This window comes from Hyposmocoma kahamanoa, unplaced genomic scaffold (genome assembly GCF_003589595.1).
Source record: "Hyposmocoma kahamanoa isolate Upper Pololo Valley unplaced genomic scaffold, ASM358959v1 64, whole genome shotgun sequence".
In the NCBI taxonomy this organism is placed as follows: domain Eukaryota; kingdom Metazoa; phylum Arthropoda; class Insecta; order Lepidoptera; family Cosmopterigidae; genus Hyposmocoma; species Hyposmocoma kahamanoa.
This window is the reverse complement of record NW_020653852.1, coordinates 10,206,465-10,224,830: the sequence shown is the minus strand read 5'-3', so window position 1 is coordinate 10,224,830 and position 18,366 is coordinate 10,206,465. Positions and strand designations below refer to the sequence as shown.

Below are 18,366 nucleotides of genomic sequence, written 5' to 3'. Positions count from 1 at the left end.
GCACAAGTCAAGCGAGCGCAGCGAGCATGCTGCGTCAGCGGCCGAAGAGTGCCAGAACTGAATTTGTTTGCATTTGCTAGTTGGTTCGACCTCCTCCTGTGGGTTTAGGTTAGGTTAGTATATGGAATTAAATATTCTGCTTAAAGTTTTAATAAATATATTTTATAACACAAAAAGCACTTAAAGCTATAAAAAAACAATTATATTTTGCGATAGTACTTAATGAAATAAAAAAATCTTATCAACTTAGTATAAGGCGCTTCAACCATTCGTAAAACGAAATACTGTGTTATATTATTTAATACATTATACTGGTAGTACTTATACTATTTGTTCATTATGTCACCCAATCATTATATACAACATCAAAAAAAGTTTGCGATCACTTCGAAAAACTGAAATCTTTTTTGTTACTGTAGATTATATTATGATTTTTTCTTCTTTTTAGATTCTTTATTTAAAAATAAATTAGAACATAAAACAATGACCCCGTTCAATTGTTTTTTCATATAAAAAGGCTTTCAGTCCTAGCTTACGCTCATTCAGAAATCTGATTTAGTCAATTATAAGCGATTCAAGATATTTTTCGCGGAAAGTTGTGATTGAAAAAATGCCAAGAGGATTATCAGAGGTTTTACGAGCTAGAATAGTAACTTTGAGGGAAGAAGGATACACCACGAGAGTAATAGCACGCAGACTTGCTATATCCCAATCCTGTGTCGTGGCTAAGTTGCAGAGGTATCACGGAATGGGGAATTTAGCTGACCGACCCCGCAGCGGTCGCCCAACTGTTTTGACAGCTGCCCAAAAGCGCTATATTAGATTGCTGGCAGCTCGTGATCCAACAATCAACGCCACTAAAATAAAAGCAGAAGTCAGGGCCGCCTCTGGGCTTGAAGTTAGCACGCAGACCGTTCGCAATTGCTTGCACCAGGCTGGATTACGAGCACGGAGGTCTTGGCGAGCTCCGCTCAATTCCCGGCAACGTCAACAATGAAGATTGCAGTGGGCTAGACTTCGGCAAAATGAAGAAGGTGAGGACGAAAACATTTGGCAAAACTGTCTCTTCGTTGACGAATCCCGAATCAGCACTCATCCAGATAACCGACGTGTCCGTGTCTGGAGAAGACCAGGCGACCGTAAAAGACAAAGAACTGCCACTGGAACAGTTCAGCAAGGCGGAAAATCGGTGTCCTTTTGGGGTGGTATTATGATTGGAGCTAGAATGCCTTTGATCCCGTATCGGGGCTTCATGACAGCAGACATGTACAAAGCAGTTGCTATTGATGATATCGTCAGACCATTCCGAGTAAACCATGGGCACCAATTTGTACTGGTCGATGATAATGCGCCCGCACATCGAGCTCAACGAGTCAATGCTGCTCTTCAAGAATACGATATCACACGATTAGACTGGCCTGCCGGCTCGCCCGACTTAAACCCAATAGAGCACGCGTGGGATGCTCTTAAACGAGCAGTATGGAACCGTGAGCCACGTCCCCAGACAGTTCCAGAGCTCAGGGAAGCCGCTATTGAAGAATGGGATAGGTTACCCCAGGAAATGCTGGATAACTTGATCCTCAGCATGCCCAGGAGGATCTTCGCATGTATTCGAGCCAGGGGAGGAGTTATTTTATATTGAATTCACACCTTTTAATAATAAATTGTTGTTTAAGTTTAATTAAACAGTCTTTTTCTTTCTATGAAATTTCTATCACTATTACATTATGATTAATGGCTCAATTTTTTAAAATAAATAATAAAAAATAGTTTTATATTTTAATTTCAAACAGGGTATTCCTATTTAAAGAAAGCATACAACATAGATTTTTTCTTGATAAAGTTAAATTTAAAGAATTATAGGAGCTTATGCTATTGATCGCAAACTTTTTTTGATGTGTGTATGTATAATTTTTATTATACTGACGGTTTATTATACACATTGAAATTATGCCTTATGTTGTTATACCTTTTGTTAATTATATACAGTGAGTGATTATATCCTTAGAAATGATATCAAATGTTGTTATACAAACTGAAAATAGATTATTTGTTGTTATATCTTCCATTGTACTCCCCAGAAAATAATTTTCACCATACTTGCTCGTAAGCAGTAGCATAATGTGCAGCAAAACCAGGCAGTATTTTTATCATACGGCCTTAGGGTGGGAATGGATTTCTACCCACTCGTCGCCCGACGGAAACCTTGAAGTAGACTTCGAGCCAAATTCGCGTCGCGACCCCAAATTGCAGTGGACTTAATTTATAAAAACTAATATAAATACAGTCGGCTTTATTTCAGTTATAATTTTACTTGCAACTAAAATTATAAATGTGTGAAATCGGTTTACAAATTATCGCGTAACATACATACAAAAAACACATACTGTCGAATTGAGAAGCTCCTCTTTTTTTGTAAGACGGTTAAAAAGTAACTTACACTCGAGATTATGTATTCGGAGTATAGACTGGCCTATGCGTCCTGCAGCTATAAAAGCAAGACGCAGATATTGGTATGTAACCAGTACAGTACTCTCGTATTTATTTTAGTTGTATTACTGCTAATTTTCCGTGAAAAAAAAAACCGTGTAAAAGTCGTGGTAGCCTAATGGTTTGACCTACTGCCTCTCAAGCTGAGGGTCGTGGGTTCGAATCCGAGCTCGCACCTCTGAGATTCTTCTCGAAGACTTCGGGATTCATGTGAGAAATCTAATTTGAAATTTACCATGAGCTTTTCGATGAAGGAAAACGGAAGGTGAAGGAAATCGGAAAACGTGTGAAGTCCCCAACCCAAATCCGGAAAAATTGTTTAATTTCCAATATGTGTAACAATCGCGAATACCTAAAAACTCGATATGGTAGTCTTTCTCAGAAAAAAATCATTGGACATTGATTTTCATTATTTCTTATGTGACATTCTCTTTGACTCTTCGTGTACCTAAAAAGAAGACATTATTGTGCTTGACAGTCAATGCACCACAACGACTACAATTCAAAGTAATTTATTTAGAAACGTCTTACCTTAATAAAAAAAAACCTTAATTAAACGTACTATTTATATCAAACATTCTCCAAACAGCAATAATACATAAATAGACTAAGAATTTAATGGATTGTGACCACCCAGAAAGTCGATAATGGTATCGTTTTATTAACACTATTAACGGAGATTCTACAGGGATTCTTGACGTCTAAATGGCCTTAAGTCCACAAACGTGTTGATTAGTGAAATTTAATTTTGTTTTATCATTCACTTTGCAACGAATGAGTTCCATGCTACGCTATGGTTTAATGGTTCTATGACTATAAACACTTGTATCTTTACAAAGAGATTATAGAGTAGGGGTGCTGGTGATATTATAAATACATGGGACAAGCATGTCGCTTACTACCAGGCGCACGACTTGTTCGTCCCGTCACCTGACATCATTAAAAAAATGAAGTAAACTATGTATATTCTATGACATTCATTTATAATGCAAACTATATATTTTTACAATAAATGCAAATCATCTTTGTTGTACGCAAGAACAAAATGCATGCAAAAGCAAAACACAGGGCAAAACAGGAGATCTTTTCCTTATATATCAAAAATTAAAATACGATAAAATGCTTAGAATTCGGAAAACTCTTAGAGGCGAAATATGTGAAATAGATATGCCACCGTTCGTTGATAAAGGTAAAATAATAAGGAAATGGTGACTTGTAATTGGATAGTTTTGATATTAGGGCAGCTTTTTAATGACCGTCATAAATTGCGCCCAATTTTCTTTTGGTAAACGTGACAATCAATGCTAGTCCTTTTAAAAGGGTTAGTAACTTAAATTATAAACTAGTATAATAATACTACTAAGTTTCTTCTAAGGCAAAGGTTTTAAACTACAGTCCACCAACTGGCTTAATGTGGGATGGTGCCGTTACAATCTATGTTCATATTGCAAGTAATTCGATAAAATTCAGTAGTGCAAAGCTGTGTTCCAAGTAATAATCACCATTGATAATTATCATGATATATAATAAATAATAATAAATATATAATAATTGTAAAATTGATCGGAACAACAAAATGCTACGGCTAAGCCATGTCGTAGCTTGTGTTAGTGTTAGAGACGTATCCAAACATGTCAAATATCAAAACATTCGAAAACGGAAATAAATTCGTTTAGACTCTAATAGGTATTTTCATACCTTATTTTCATACATATTTTTGCGACATTTCGGCCAAGTTGCACTGGCCGTGACCACATGCTGACTGGTGATGAGGTGTTACGTCTCCATCTCGGCGGTAGAATCTTCGTCCACCCTGACTGTATTTTTCAAAATATCTATAAATAAATAATAACGCACACACTCAACATAGCCCCGCACTAGGGAAACCCTGTGTCGCGGGTACCATGGACACACATATAGACAACCACAAATTACATCCAAACTCACGAGAGAAATAATTGTAGGCCATACAACTATTTCTTCCGGCCCGGGAATCGAACCTGGGACCTCTGCGTGGCAGTCCGGCATGGTAACCGTTCGGCCACGGAGGCAGTTAAATGTTTAACACGTTTATTATCGTTTTTAAAAGTTATCATGTACAATACAACGTGAAAGTTTATAAATGTATGTATAGAATATCTATGTCAATCTCAAAAAAGACACAAATCAAATCATTTTCTCAAAGATTTTTGTTCGTGTGTCTATAGTTTTCTTTCTTTATCATTTTTAGTCAAAAATTAAAAAGACAAATCTATGAATCATGAGTAAATTATATATATTTGATAATTATCAAAGAAAACAAATATCTTGATAATATCGAACCCTGGTACAAAACCATGCCATGGGAAACATGTTAGAATCTCGTAAGTAGAATACCAGCCTTCTTCCAAAAGCGCTATATATAGCTCTTGGTAATTATTAGCGCTATTGCTCTTGGATTTTATTGAAATTAAGAAGTCAAAAACCTTTGTATTTTTTTACACGTGCCTATTTTAATGCCGGTAATCAAGCTTATAACTCAATATATGAATCATCAAAATATGTACTGTCTATTGATAAGTTTTTATATTCACACATAAATAACTGTAAATTTTTTTTAAAGAATAGATTTATCCTCTTACACATATTATTAACGTATCTAAAAAACTTTTTGCTACTTGTATTAGTTGATACTTGTGCAGAGAGTGTATTTACACTCTCTGCACAAGTATAAAAAAAAAAACATATTTATGTTTTCCTTGTACATATTCTAGCCAAATGTCTTTTAGGTCTTACATATGCAGGAAATGAAAATGTAAACAGGGATATACCTGAAATACATGCTACACACAGTTATTTACACTTTGGAGTTCAGATCGTTCTTATATTAACAAAGTTGAATTTAAGTCTTAAATGTAAATGTAGGCGTGTTGTTAAGAAGGCAATACATACTAGCGAAGTTTATCTTTATTTTGCATATTAACTAATAAAAAAATCTGTGGTACTCACACATTTAATCTACTGTATTTTTTTATAGTATCAAGTAATAACGCACACACGCACACACTCAACATAGCCCCGCACTAGGGAAACCCTGTGTCGCGGGTGCCATGGACACATACATAGACAAACACAAATTATACCCAAACTCACGAGAGAAATAAATATAGGCCAAACAAATATTTCTCCCGGCCCGGGAATCGAACCTAGGACCTCTGCGTGGCAGTCCGGCATGGTAACCGTTCGGCCACGGAGGCAGTTACAAGTAACAGGACGAACAAGTCGTGCGCCTGATGGTAAGCTACACGTCTGTCCATAACAGTTGCAGTGCCACTCAGAGCTTTAAATCGCAAAGATTTGAGGGGCACAGCCACTGTGCCCGTCACCCTGAGACATAAGTTGACAAGTCCCATGTGCCTGTAATTTCACCAGCACCGTCATCCTTCAAAATCGGAACACAGTAAATGTTGACATTAATGCTTGGCGGCAGAAATATGTAAGTTGGCAGTACTACACAAGGAGATCTACTGCTACTAAAACTGTTTGAAATAAATATTGTATACTTTGTCTTTTTGAAGTCGGAGTATATTGAGATTTGCAGGGTTCCCAGTTTTCATAAATTTTTTAATAGTCATGTAGTTGTTGTCGACTGCTTTATCGATAGATTGTCAAATAAGATGAAATTTTACAAAAGATGTCTGACCTATGAATCTTACAACGTTGTAACGATTACTAATTGCATTATTGCCTTCATTATTTTTATTTTGACAATTGGTTTATTAGTATCGAAATCAATTTTGTTCATATACATTTTAATCAGAACAGGCGGATTTGATTATCTAGAATTTAATTAAATTAAAACAAAATTAAAATATGTCTCCTCTTTGTATTTTTGATAGTTATAATAGTTTATATTTAATTGTGTATGTATTTATGAACTTACAAAAATTGACTATTCAAATTAACCTGTGCCTTCAAATTACCTACCTCTTAAAACGTCTTAAATTAGTTGATTTCAGTTGTGTCATGAACTTGCGTCTGAAGGCGGCACTTCACATGGCTGTTCGCATTCGCTATTGTTGTATTTGGAAAAATATTAGACTTATGACAAACACGCAACTACTGACAAATATGATCAGTTACATACGAAGCCAAATAAGGAGTTAAATAATGAATATGACCACAATGTGAATAGTTTACTTACATATTTGCCTATTTAACCCCTTTAATGTGCGTCGAGAAACCGACTAGCGCGCGGTAACGCGTGTTTTGTGTTTGCTGTATTTGTCGCATAGGCAAACAAGGCAAATATTTTGCTACACGCTACCTCCACGTGGTAATTGTTTGCCAAATATGTCAAATATGTAAATACAGATAGCAGTGTGAAGTGCCACCATAAGAGGGTTTGTAACATCTGAACCCGGGGTCGGTTTAAAGTTGCAACGGAACTCAAATGAGCCCTAATACGAGTATAATGTAACCCCGGGACTGGTTGCTTGTCAAAAATAATTGAATTTGTGTAGTATCCAATCCCGGGGTTCTGTTGCACCTCGAGAGATAACATTAAATTTGTATTGTCTATACCCGAAGTCATTTTCGATAGAAGTTGGTACATTTTGTTGCTTTAAGGGGTAGGGAGCTTGTTTCCGAACACAATTCCGATGAAATAATTTTAGCGAATAGGAAGCGGTAGATCGCGACGACCATTTTAAACTTTCATTAACAGACAAACCCCCACAAAATACTCACTTGCAATAATCACTCAAAACTAAAGCAAGCTGTTAGATACTGACAAGTGGAATGTAAAACTTTCCAGTTTTCATATTTTTTTGACAAGTTTTAAAATTGTATTAATGTGATATTAATGTCACTTAGACATTTTGAAGTCATTTATTACGTGTAAGAAAGTACAGATCAAACTACTTACTGTACATTAAGACATTCAAATAAAATAATTTGCGTTGCTATAAAAACTTACAAGTAGGTAACATGCGTGGGAAGCCAAGCTCTTCAGACTATTTAGAACAAACTTATTCATTCAGTTAGGCATGTTGTTTAAAAGAAGATAATTAGTCGTTCTTTTATATGACCATTGTTGAAAACGACCCTTTAAGAAAGAATTTGCCGTATGAAAATCTACAATCTTATGTAACTTTTATATAAATATTCTTATAAATGTCATATTTCTGCACGATGGATAAAAAGCACCAATCGATACAAATTCAATTTATACACCGGTAAATGTAAATTGGTAATCTATACGTGCACGATTTTATATTGAGTTATTTGTTTTACGTCGGATTTTGATCGATCATTGGTGGTTAGATTTCTTCTATTTTTATATTGAATCATCTGTTGTAGCACGCGCCTGGTTTTGAGTACGAAGTTCCAATGTTGAGATCATGGTCAAATCAAATCTATTCACGATATGCTTTGTTGGCTGGTGGCATAGGACCATACGCCGCCTGCGGCACTCTATAAGACCTAATTCAGTCAATTTACCAATGGCAATAATGCATGCCTGTCTTTGTCGATTTTGTTGTATGCAAACATCAATTTTGTGTTTGTATTCTGTGACAACAGCGTTCCGATTGGCCAGCCCGAATTCAAAACAATTGACGGGTGTATGCAAACATCAACTTTGTGCATACACATCGAGTACATAACCAGAAACAGAGACGAAATGTCATTTAATTTGTTTGAAAACTATTCTGCCAAATCATTGCTGCGACAACAGCGTTCCGATTGGCCAGCCCGAATCCGAAACAATTGACGGGTGTAGTTAATTGTTTCGAACTCGGTGAAACATCTTCGACATATAGGTTTGCTCACAGTGTTTTGCGTCATAGTTACCGAGAGGTATTGGTACTGAGTATGTAATTTAGGAATTAATGTCATATATTTTGGGATTCTATTAGAACTTTTACTCACTCTAAAAGGCAAAACCATGCATCATCTGAATTAAGAAGGATCAAAGAAAGCACAACTGATTCGGTGAACCATTGTAACGAATTCTTCGCGAATGTAGGAAAAAGGCTTGCAGACAAAATACTGACCTCCACTCAGGAGACACAGGAATCACTTGCAGCCAAAGTGAAACTTAAAGCATCGCCTCTTAACTCCTTTTTCATGCTGCCAACAGATGAGGCGGAGATACTTTCTCTAATTGACGGTATGAGGCTTGACGGCGCCCCAGGCCAAAATGGTATCAAAAAAAATTACTAAAAACAATCTTCTCGTGCCACTTGCTTACATTTGTAATCTTAGCCTAACAGAAGGGATCTTTCCTACTGAGTGGAAGTCTGCGACTGTGATCCCGATTTTTAAAGCTGGGAATAAATATGATCCCAATAACTACAGACCAATTTCCCTATTAAGTTGCTTCTCCAAGATTCTAGAAAAACTAGTTACGGCGTCTTGTTGATTTTCTAGAAAAAAATAAATTAATATCTGACCGACAGTTCGGCTTTAGACGCGGAAAATCCGCTCAGGATGCGGTCTCCTTGCTTACTAACATAATATCGGATCACCTGGACAGCAAGAAGGCCTGTATGGGGGTTTTTCTCGATTTGGCGAAGGCCTTCGATACCGTGTCCATACCCATTCTTGTTCGAAAGTTGGAATCTTTTGGTGTTCGTGGCATCGCACTCGACTGGTTTCATAGCTATCTGTATGGTCGTTCCCAAAGCACAAGAATTGTAAATCAATTAAGCAATCCCATGCCCATTGACTTTGGGGTGTCTCAAGGGAGTGTGCTGGGCCCCACCCTTTTTACTGTGTACATAAATGATATCCTCTTTGTTCTGGACCACACTGACACCGTCTGCTATGCAGACGATACCGCCATTATTTTCCGTGGTCCTAATTGGTCCAATGTATATCGTTTGGTCGAGTGCGGTATGTCGCGGATAGCTGCTTGGCTTCGTGGCAATCTCTTGACGCTAAACTTGACGAAAACCCATTTTTTGTGTTTCCATAAGACAAGTGCCTCTGCTCCTTTGTACTCCCCTGAAATCCTGGTTCATTCTTGCGACCCTGAAAAGCGAGCGTCTTGCAAGTGTCAAAGCATCAGCCGGGCTGCAAATGTAAAATATCTTGGCGTAGTTATAGATCAGAGGCTCACCTTCGGAGACCACTTGGTTACTACCGCCAAAAGAGTACGTAAATTAATATACTTTTTTAGGAATCTCCGTGCGGCGGCCGACATAAGATTACTGGGGATGATATACAAGGCTCTATGCCAATCCATTATTACCTATTGTATCACTGTTTGGGGTGGCGCTGGAAAGCAAAACATGTTGTTGATTGAGAGGGCACAACGATCCGTTCTGAAAGTAATGATGAAAAAACCCATCAAATATCCAACTACTGCTCTATACGAGGAGTGTGGGGTCCTATCGGTTCGCGGTCTCTTTCTACTCGGAGTTATGGTTCTGGTGCATCGTGAAGTGACTTCTTCCTAATTATTGTAAGTTACTCGAAAATAGGCTTTTCAAACTTCATCTACCAGCTATAAACTCCACCTTCGCTAGAAGATTTCCAAAATTCATGCATCCGTATATATACAATAGAGTTAACGCCTTGCACAGCGTCAAGCTCTGCCCAAATTCGGAACTTAAGCATAGGGTCAATAAGTTGCTACGCACGTTGACATACAATGAAATAGAGGACTTGCTAAAGGAGGTGCGCTAGTTCACTGCCTCAATCCTTAATCCATACACGTGCACGCACGCACACACCCACCGACTCACATGCACGCACGCACGCACACACACACGCACGCACGCACCCTCGCACACACACATACACACACACAATGCCATAAAGACACGCACTCATCCTATATAAATGTATATATAAGGTAATTGGTATTGAATTAAGAATAGAATGAATATTATACATTATACAATATATATATATATATATATATATATATATAATCTAATATAATAATATACAAATATGATAAGATAAAATAAAATAATGTATTATATAATAATAATAATTTTTGATAATATGTTTGTTTGATAATGTGTTTAATAATATGTACAATTTAAAAAAAAAAAAAAAAACTTTTTAGTAATAATAAACAGTAACAATGTTTTTATCGATTACCTGCGAGACAGGCTTTGCCTAGTGCAGGAATCGTAGGAAATTCTCTGTACGCGATATACGCTACAATTGAGTTGTGTTACCTGGTTCTTTGTCGTAACTAAATTGTAATGTGCCTGCACAAGTTCATTTGTAAATAAATTATTTTGTATTTTTGTATTTTGTATGTAACATGTCGCTACAGAGATTCGAGCTATCGACCTTTAAATGAAAAGTAGTTCATCATGAAAAAACGTAATAAACAAACCCAAACAAATTGATTTATATTCAATTGGTTTTTTTATGATACCAATTGCGAGACGAACAAGTCGTGCGCCTGGTAGTAAGCGATACACCTGTTCATAACATATGCAGTGCCTCTCAGAGGCACTGCCACTGCGCCCGTCACACTGAGACTTATGTTGAAAAGTCCGAAATGCTTGTAATTTGACCAGAACGTACAGAGGCTCATCAGTAATCCTCGCAAATATTCTGTTAATGATTAAGAACACTAAAATTAACAAACGCGAACAACCGCATACCAGAGCAAAACCGATACTTAGAAAGTACAATTTAAAAATAAAAATGTTAAAATATTAAATTTCATTTAGAGTATAAAAACTGTCGATATTGTTGTAGACACTAATAGGCATTTTTTTTTTTTCAGATTTGCAACCATCCCACCAGACACATGCAACAACAAACATGGCAGGCGTGACATAAGCGAAATGGCTAGCTAGCACCTGTTTAACTATACCTTTAAACAATTCAATCAATTGACATACACAGTATATATTTTTAAACAGTAGTGACAGTGCGTGACTTCAATGTTGCCAAACATTTTGTGTTTGTGTACGGTGTGTGAAAAACAGTGACAAAATGAAGTTTCATCGATCTGTACTTTTCTTTGTACTGTGAGTATGAATGTTATAAATTTTATTCGTTTACTATTTTCGTTTAGTTCATTTTAATTTCAACAGTATCTAAGAAAAAAATATATAGAGTATGGTAGACCCAAGAGCTTGCAGCTCAACGCTTCTATTCATGCAAATACATAGTTCTGCCAGTGTTTTGGGCTAAGTTGATGCTATTTCACCTATTTTAAACTGGACCTAACTTCATTAATTACTTTATGGGTTTGTAAAGTTTTTTGATTTGAATCTCTTTGTTACTTTTGTAACAAGTAAGCACTTTTGATTTTGTTCTCAAAAATATTATGAAAACCCGTGAACTTGCATTGAGGAATAATAGATTCTGATTCAATTAAATACAAACATTACAATTGGTTAACAAAAAGCTTTAATAAAAAAATCTATAAATATAGAAATATTTATAGATGTTGTAGTAGTGTCATCACTACTACAACCAAAGTAATTTCAATTGACTTAACATTGCCGTCCTTAAAAGCTATCAGTTTTGAAATTTTGTGTGACGAGAATCGTAATTGACTATTATGTGACAGTACAGCATAAGCAACATAAATATGAAAAACATTGTCTTGAAATTGTTTCAAATTACTTTTACGAACGACATAACAAATAGATAACCATATGTATTATATTTGTTTTATGATGTCTTTAATAATCACAATTTAATACAAACAAGCTATAAACATTATTGAACATTACTCTAATACACACCCCAAACTAAAAAGCTTACTTTTATTATACACTTTATAACCCTTTTAAAGTACGACATCTATAAAAGTCAAAATCATGGGCTCAATTGTTGTTATGATTTACAACATCGCCTTATCGCTATAAAAATCTCATTGGAATTGTAAATATTTCCAAAAGCTGTCATCTGACAGATCAAATTATTGTTTTGTGAGATTTATTTTATAGCTGTACTACTTATAAGGTGATTGATACTGTAACTTTAGAAACGTAAAATTTATTTGACGACTTTCATACGTATTTAATTATTTAGCTATGTACCTTACTGACATAATTAGTAAAACGTTATTATTGAATTTGTAGTTATATTAGCTGTGTTTTACAATCCAGGGAACCCTACTCTCCAAGAAATCCACGGAATCCGCAGTTACGGCCGTTTACTGCAGCTTGGCTTGTTGCACTTTGTAGTAAGACGCATAAATATCCTCAGCGTGCTAAGGATATTTATGCGTCTTACTACAAGATGCAACACACTCAGCCATACGAGAAGGTCTTCTCGAGGTGATGTCTCCCTTAACGCGATGTATTGCCCCTTAGTTAGCTTTAATGAAAGAAGCAAACCTAGAGCCTTTTCCGGTGTAAATGTATGATCTGGTTATAAACATTTCATTTATTTTTGTAGCTGATTCTAGATTCTTCAGCATATGTTCGATAACGGACGCAATATCCTCATTGCCTTGTTTTTTCAAAAGTACTGCAGCTGAGTAGGCCAATTCATTTGAATCTTCATTTTTGTGTTCGTCAGATCTTCTCTTCTTCTGTTTGTTTCCCAGATCTTCGAAGGGTTTTCGCAATCTTTTTATCATCGTGGTAACTGACGATGATGTCAAAGGTTTTGGAGAGATGAAATCTTCTATTGATTCCTCTAGTCTTGTACCTTGATTGAGCAAATTTGTTTGCACACAGCTTGGCCAATCAACATTTGCCTGAAGGTAATTCGCATACTGCTTTCTAAACGTGTCACTGTTTCGGTGGGATTTCGTCCATCTCTGTTCAACAGCTCGTGTGAATCTCCGACAAAATTATTTTAGGGTAACTCGGTCTTCGTCAGTAAGATTATCGCCCAGTCGAGTTGCCACTGCCCCACGTAGCACTTCGTTATTAAAGGAAGTGTTTTCGCTCTTGAGAGTAACATCAAGTCTGGATTGGTAGCAAAATTTGCTATTATAATATTTTAAGGTTACAGATGTTAGCAGTTGAAAAGTGTATGTTATGCTAAATATAAAACATATAAACATATTTTCTATCTATTTATTGTTGCTTATTGACCATTAAAATTAGTGAAGTGATTTGCAATTGTATGTTAATTATCTGCCGCTTATTAGGGCATTCCAAAAAATGCTCTGGCAAAATCTAAATCTATTGAAAATCTTGCATTTAGAACTTAATTACTCAGCAGTATAATTATAATTTGTAACCGTATCCTTACTCTGAAATATCACTTATTTAGGCTTATTAGTTAATTAATACGCGGTATTTTGACGAATTCCCGTGAAATTTAATTCGAAATACATTGTAATCACAGTTATCTAATGAAAAACGTTCATGTTTCGCATTAAAACTTGTAACCGAAATTTTTTTTATGTTTTTTAAAAAAAATCCGCGGTGTTTACCGTTATATGAAGTATGTCAAAAATCGCAAATAATTAGTACCGTAACCGTCTGTAAGGATATTACGGTTACCCTTGCGGTTCCAGAGGTATAATGATTTTTCATATCAGCTCCATACAATATTTTTGGAAAAAAATGTAATTAATCCGTTTTCATGCCAAACTAACTCGCTTGATAAATTTGAGCATAGTAATACAGAACCGAATCTATTCCAGCAAAAAAAGACACTTTAAAATAAAAGTCCCTAAGTCTATGAAAGCCGATTTTCAGCCTACTGTGCGGCGCTAGACCTAGGATTGCATGACAATGCGGTTTGACGATAGTTTCGTCTTTAAGTTGACGGACTTCGAGAGTAGGGCCCCAGTTCATTTAAATTGTAACAAACGTATTAATATTAAACTCTCAATTCTTTTCATACTAAAATACAAATCAATCTTCACGCTATATTAGGCCATCATTAAACCATCTAAAGTTGTGCGTAACAACAACTCGGTCAATATTTATGAACATCGATCGGAGGCGCTGTGGGCGATCCAGATCTAGACGCGGCATGAATTCCGTGTCACCACGTTGGATTACCATAATCGGCAGATTGCTGGGTGTTCTTAAAAATATACTTATTTTTAAAGGTGAATGTACTTAAATAAATCAAGGATTTTGCGTGTAGATCGTATTCGTAAAATGAAAATCAACTGCGTTGATGGGTATGTTCATTCATCATCAACCCGTTTATACTCCCCTTGCTAAGCTCGGGTCACCTATCAGGGTTTAGTCCATAGTCCGCCACACTGGCCCAATGCTGATTGAAACTTCACACGTTTTCCGAGGATTGTAAAACTTCTTCGACGTGCAGATTTCATCACGATGTTTTCCTTCAGCAAAAAGCTCATTGTAAATTTCAAATTTAACTTCGCATATAAATTCCGAGAAACTCAAAGGTCGGATTCGAAACCACGGCCTCTGCTTGAGAGGCGGTAGGTCAAACCATTAAGCTTAGGTAGTTGGTATAAATAAGCAAAATTACCTTCGGATGATACCGAAACTATTACTTTGGAACGAATCCTAGCACAGAGAGTTCACGTATTAAGAATTTAAAACTCAAATTTCATGATATATATGACTTCCAAAGACATGGACTAAAGGTAAAAAGTAGCAAATATCTTTACTATTAAATGCCTTATAGCAAAGTGACATTCGATTATCTGTCAATTATGGCTACATACGTTTTATTTGAAAACTTGTTATGTTGCTTATGTAATGAGATTTCTTTCTTTGTTATGGAAAAGTTGGTAATTACTCTGAATTTTTAAATCTATTAGACTCGCTCGACGATTGAGATCATTATAAACCTTTATCCATATACTGATTGATTATAGACAAATCTTCTCGTTCGGTGGCAAATAAAGACCATGAAAATAACAAAAACATGCTACACCTTGCCATTAGGTGAATTGAATTGCCAAATTCATCCTAGCACAATGTCTATTGCCTATTGCACTGTTGGTAATTGATTACATTTCCTGTGCCCACTAATGCTTTCAATTTTGTGCTACTCACTATACACACTCCGTTTTATGGGATGTTTTTGTCACTTCGCTTCCAATTCGGAAACTACTTTAGTTTTTAAATTTCAATACTACATTTTGGCCAATTAATTGTATATTAAAATAGAATAATTTATTAAAAATGAAACCTTGCACTGTCGTTGAAATTATGCTTTCTTTATCACCGAAAAGTGACAGTGTAGCGTAGGATGGACAGCTATGGGTAGCGTAGGTAGCCGATTCTTAAAATTGTACTACATACCTACATTAATTTAGTCCCGTTAACGTGATTGTATAGAATCGCTTTAGAAATATAGTTAATTTGCTTCTATGAGTAAATTTATATCAGTTTGCAAAGTAATATTCAGATAGTGGCTATCTACAGTTATAAAGGCGAGATAAAGTAATGTCAGGCCCTATTACTGGCGCCCTAACCGGAACTCTATTACCATCTTACGAGCCCAGAATAACTAGGGTAAGGGCTAAGGCATACGTGGTACGGAATAGTAAATATTGAGAAGTACGGGTACCTTTCGATCTCTTGTTATTAGCATTAGTCATTGACTTACAAATAAGTCAATGGTATTAGTACATACATTTTTAATTTTTATTGAATTGATATTCAATTGTTTTTTATGTGAAATTACTCCAATAGTTTGTTATAACTATTCATACAAAGATCTACTCTTAGACAAATTCCTTCGATCCGGCCGGATGCGAATCGACGTGTTCTGGCACGGTTACATACCCTTTTGAGAAATACTTATAGGATAGCTTTGAAACTGCACTGTAATTTGATAAAAAGTAACAGGTGAACGATGTTGGTCTTTTTTATCAAAAACCTAAGTACCCAAATGCACTACTTTTTATCGTGATTAGACGTATTAAATATAAGCTGGTACCTCTATAATTCACCGATTTTCTAATCACGTTCAAATTTAATAGCAGTGGAGCTCCTTGTAAAAGAATTCGTCCAGAGAAGTACTGCCACCTTATCAATTTCTGCCGCCAAGCGGTAATGTGAGCATTACTGCGATTCAGATTTGAAGGGTGCTGGTGAAATTATAGTCACATGGGACTTGTCAACTTATGGCTCAGGGTGACGGGCGCAGTGGCAATGCCCCTCAGATCGTTGTGATTTAAAGCTCTGATTGCCTCTGCAACTGTTATGGATAGGCGTGTCGCTTACCATTAGGCGCACATGTTCGTCGCGTCACTTGATATCATAAAAAAACTAATTAAGCTAATTTTATATATATAGATTAATATCAATCGAAGAAGTATATTTTCAAATCATAAGCACTATTCTTTAGGCAGTTTTTACACAAATTCCTAAGACAGGCTGACAATTTTCTTAATCTTTCATAAACCCATCCTATTAAGAGCAAAATGTCCGCCGCGACGCGGGCGCCGTCTGAATAGGTGATAAAATTATTAATTATAATTATTAAAGGCTAAGTGTAAGAGTTGATTAATGGTACCATGATAACGCAACGAGTTAACTGGTTGGGAAGCGGACGGGTTGGATGGGGATATGCTAGATGGAAAAAGTAAATTTTGTAACTTCAGCGTAACTTGTCATGGTACTAATTTAAACAGAGAATGTAGCTAGTAGGAAGTAAATAGCGGAAGACCGAAAATGGATGACATTATTTACATAAACCAAGAGTATTTTTGTCGAATGCCAGAAAACAATAGATAATCAAGTTGTTTTAAATTTCGAGTCCTTGCTAGTATTATACAGCCACATGTGATCATATGTCAAAAATGCTTTTATCATTTTTATTTAACTGCCTCCGTGACCGAACGGTTACCATGCCGGACTGCCATGCAGAGGTCCTGGGTTCGATTCCCAGGCCGGGCGAAATATGTGTATGGCCTACATTTATTTCTCTCGTGAGTTTGGGTGTAATTTGTGGTTGTCTATGTGTGTGTCCATGGCACCTGCGACACAGGGTTTCCCTAGTGCGGGGATATGTTGAGTGTGTGCGTTATGTTGAGTGTGTGCGATTTACACATATTTACGTGGTGAAAGCCTAAGTAATTTATACAGATTAAATGTTGATCATATGAAAATCATTATAAATACTACCTACTATGTGGTTAGCCACATCGCAAGTTTATTAGTAAAATCTAATTTATTTTATTAGAAAAATTTATCTTAATCTAGTACATTAATTTAATTAATCTAGTTAAAATCTTTAAACCACTCTCCAGAAAAGTTGTCGTTTTGCAACTTTTTATTTACTTATTTATTTATATGATACCAAGTCGTGCACCTGATGGTAAGTGTCATGCCTGTTCATAACAATTGTATTGCCACTCAGAGCTTTAAAACATAAAGATCTGAGGGGCACTGCCACTGCGCCTGTCACTCTGAGACATGGGTTGGTAAGTATCATGTGCCTGTAATTTTATCAGCACCCTTAGCCTACAAAAACCGAAACGCAGTAACGTAAGCATTACTGCTTGGCGGCAGAAACAGGTAAGGTGGCAATACTTCCCTGGACGAACTCTTTCACAAGAGCTCTACTGCTATTAAAATCTCAGATTACACCACTAGTGCGATTTTGTACAACTTCACTAAAATAAAAGATGTAGAAGAGATATAAAATTAGAAAATTCATACACGTAACTGTGTAGGTTGAATACATACCCACTTTCCTTTGCATCTGCCGCTCAAAACCCATTATATTAGCATTTTTTATTTTTTTTTATTCTATTTAAAAATATACATGATGTTCCTGTTTATTTCACTTTATTGTTTTATTAGTTATATATCATTTAATTTAAAAAGACGTGGTAGCCTAATGGTTTGACCTACGGTCTCACAAGCTGAGGTTGTGTTCGAATCCGGATACGCACCTCTCAGGTTTTCGGGATTTCTGTGGGAAATTTAATTTGAAATTTATCATGCGTTTTTCCGTAAAGAAGCCTGCATGTCGAAGAAGGTTCACAACTCTCGGAAAACGTGT

General features: G+C 36.1%; 1 protein-coding gene across 1 annotated transcript in view; it reads left to right on the top strand.

Moving 5' to 3' along the window:
• The first annotated feature begins 11,241 nt into the window (after positions 1–11,241).
• Positions 11,242–18,366, top strand: part of LOC113230640 (thrombospondin type-1 domain-containing protein 4-like) — a 179,600-nt gene continuing 172,475 nt past the window's right edge. Inside the window, exon 1 of the mRNA XM_026464643.1 lies at positions 11,242–11,474. Within this exon, the coding sequence (XP_026320428.1) occupies positions 11,440–11,474 (35 nt within the window). The 5' untranslated portion in view covers positions 11,242–11,439. The remainder of the gene's footprint in view (positions 11,475–18,366) is intronic.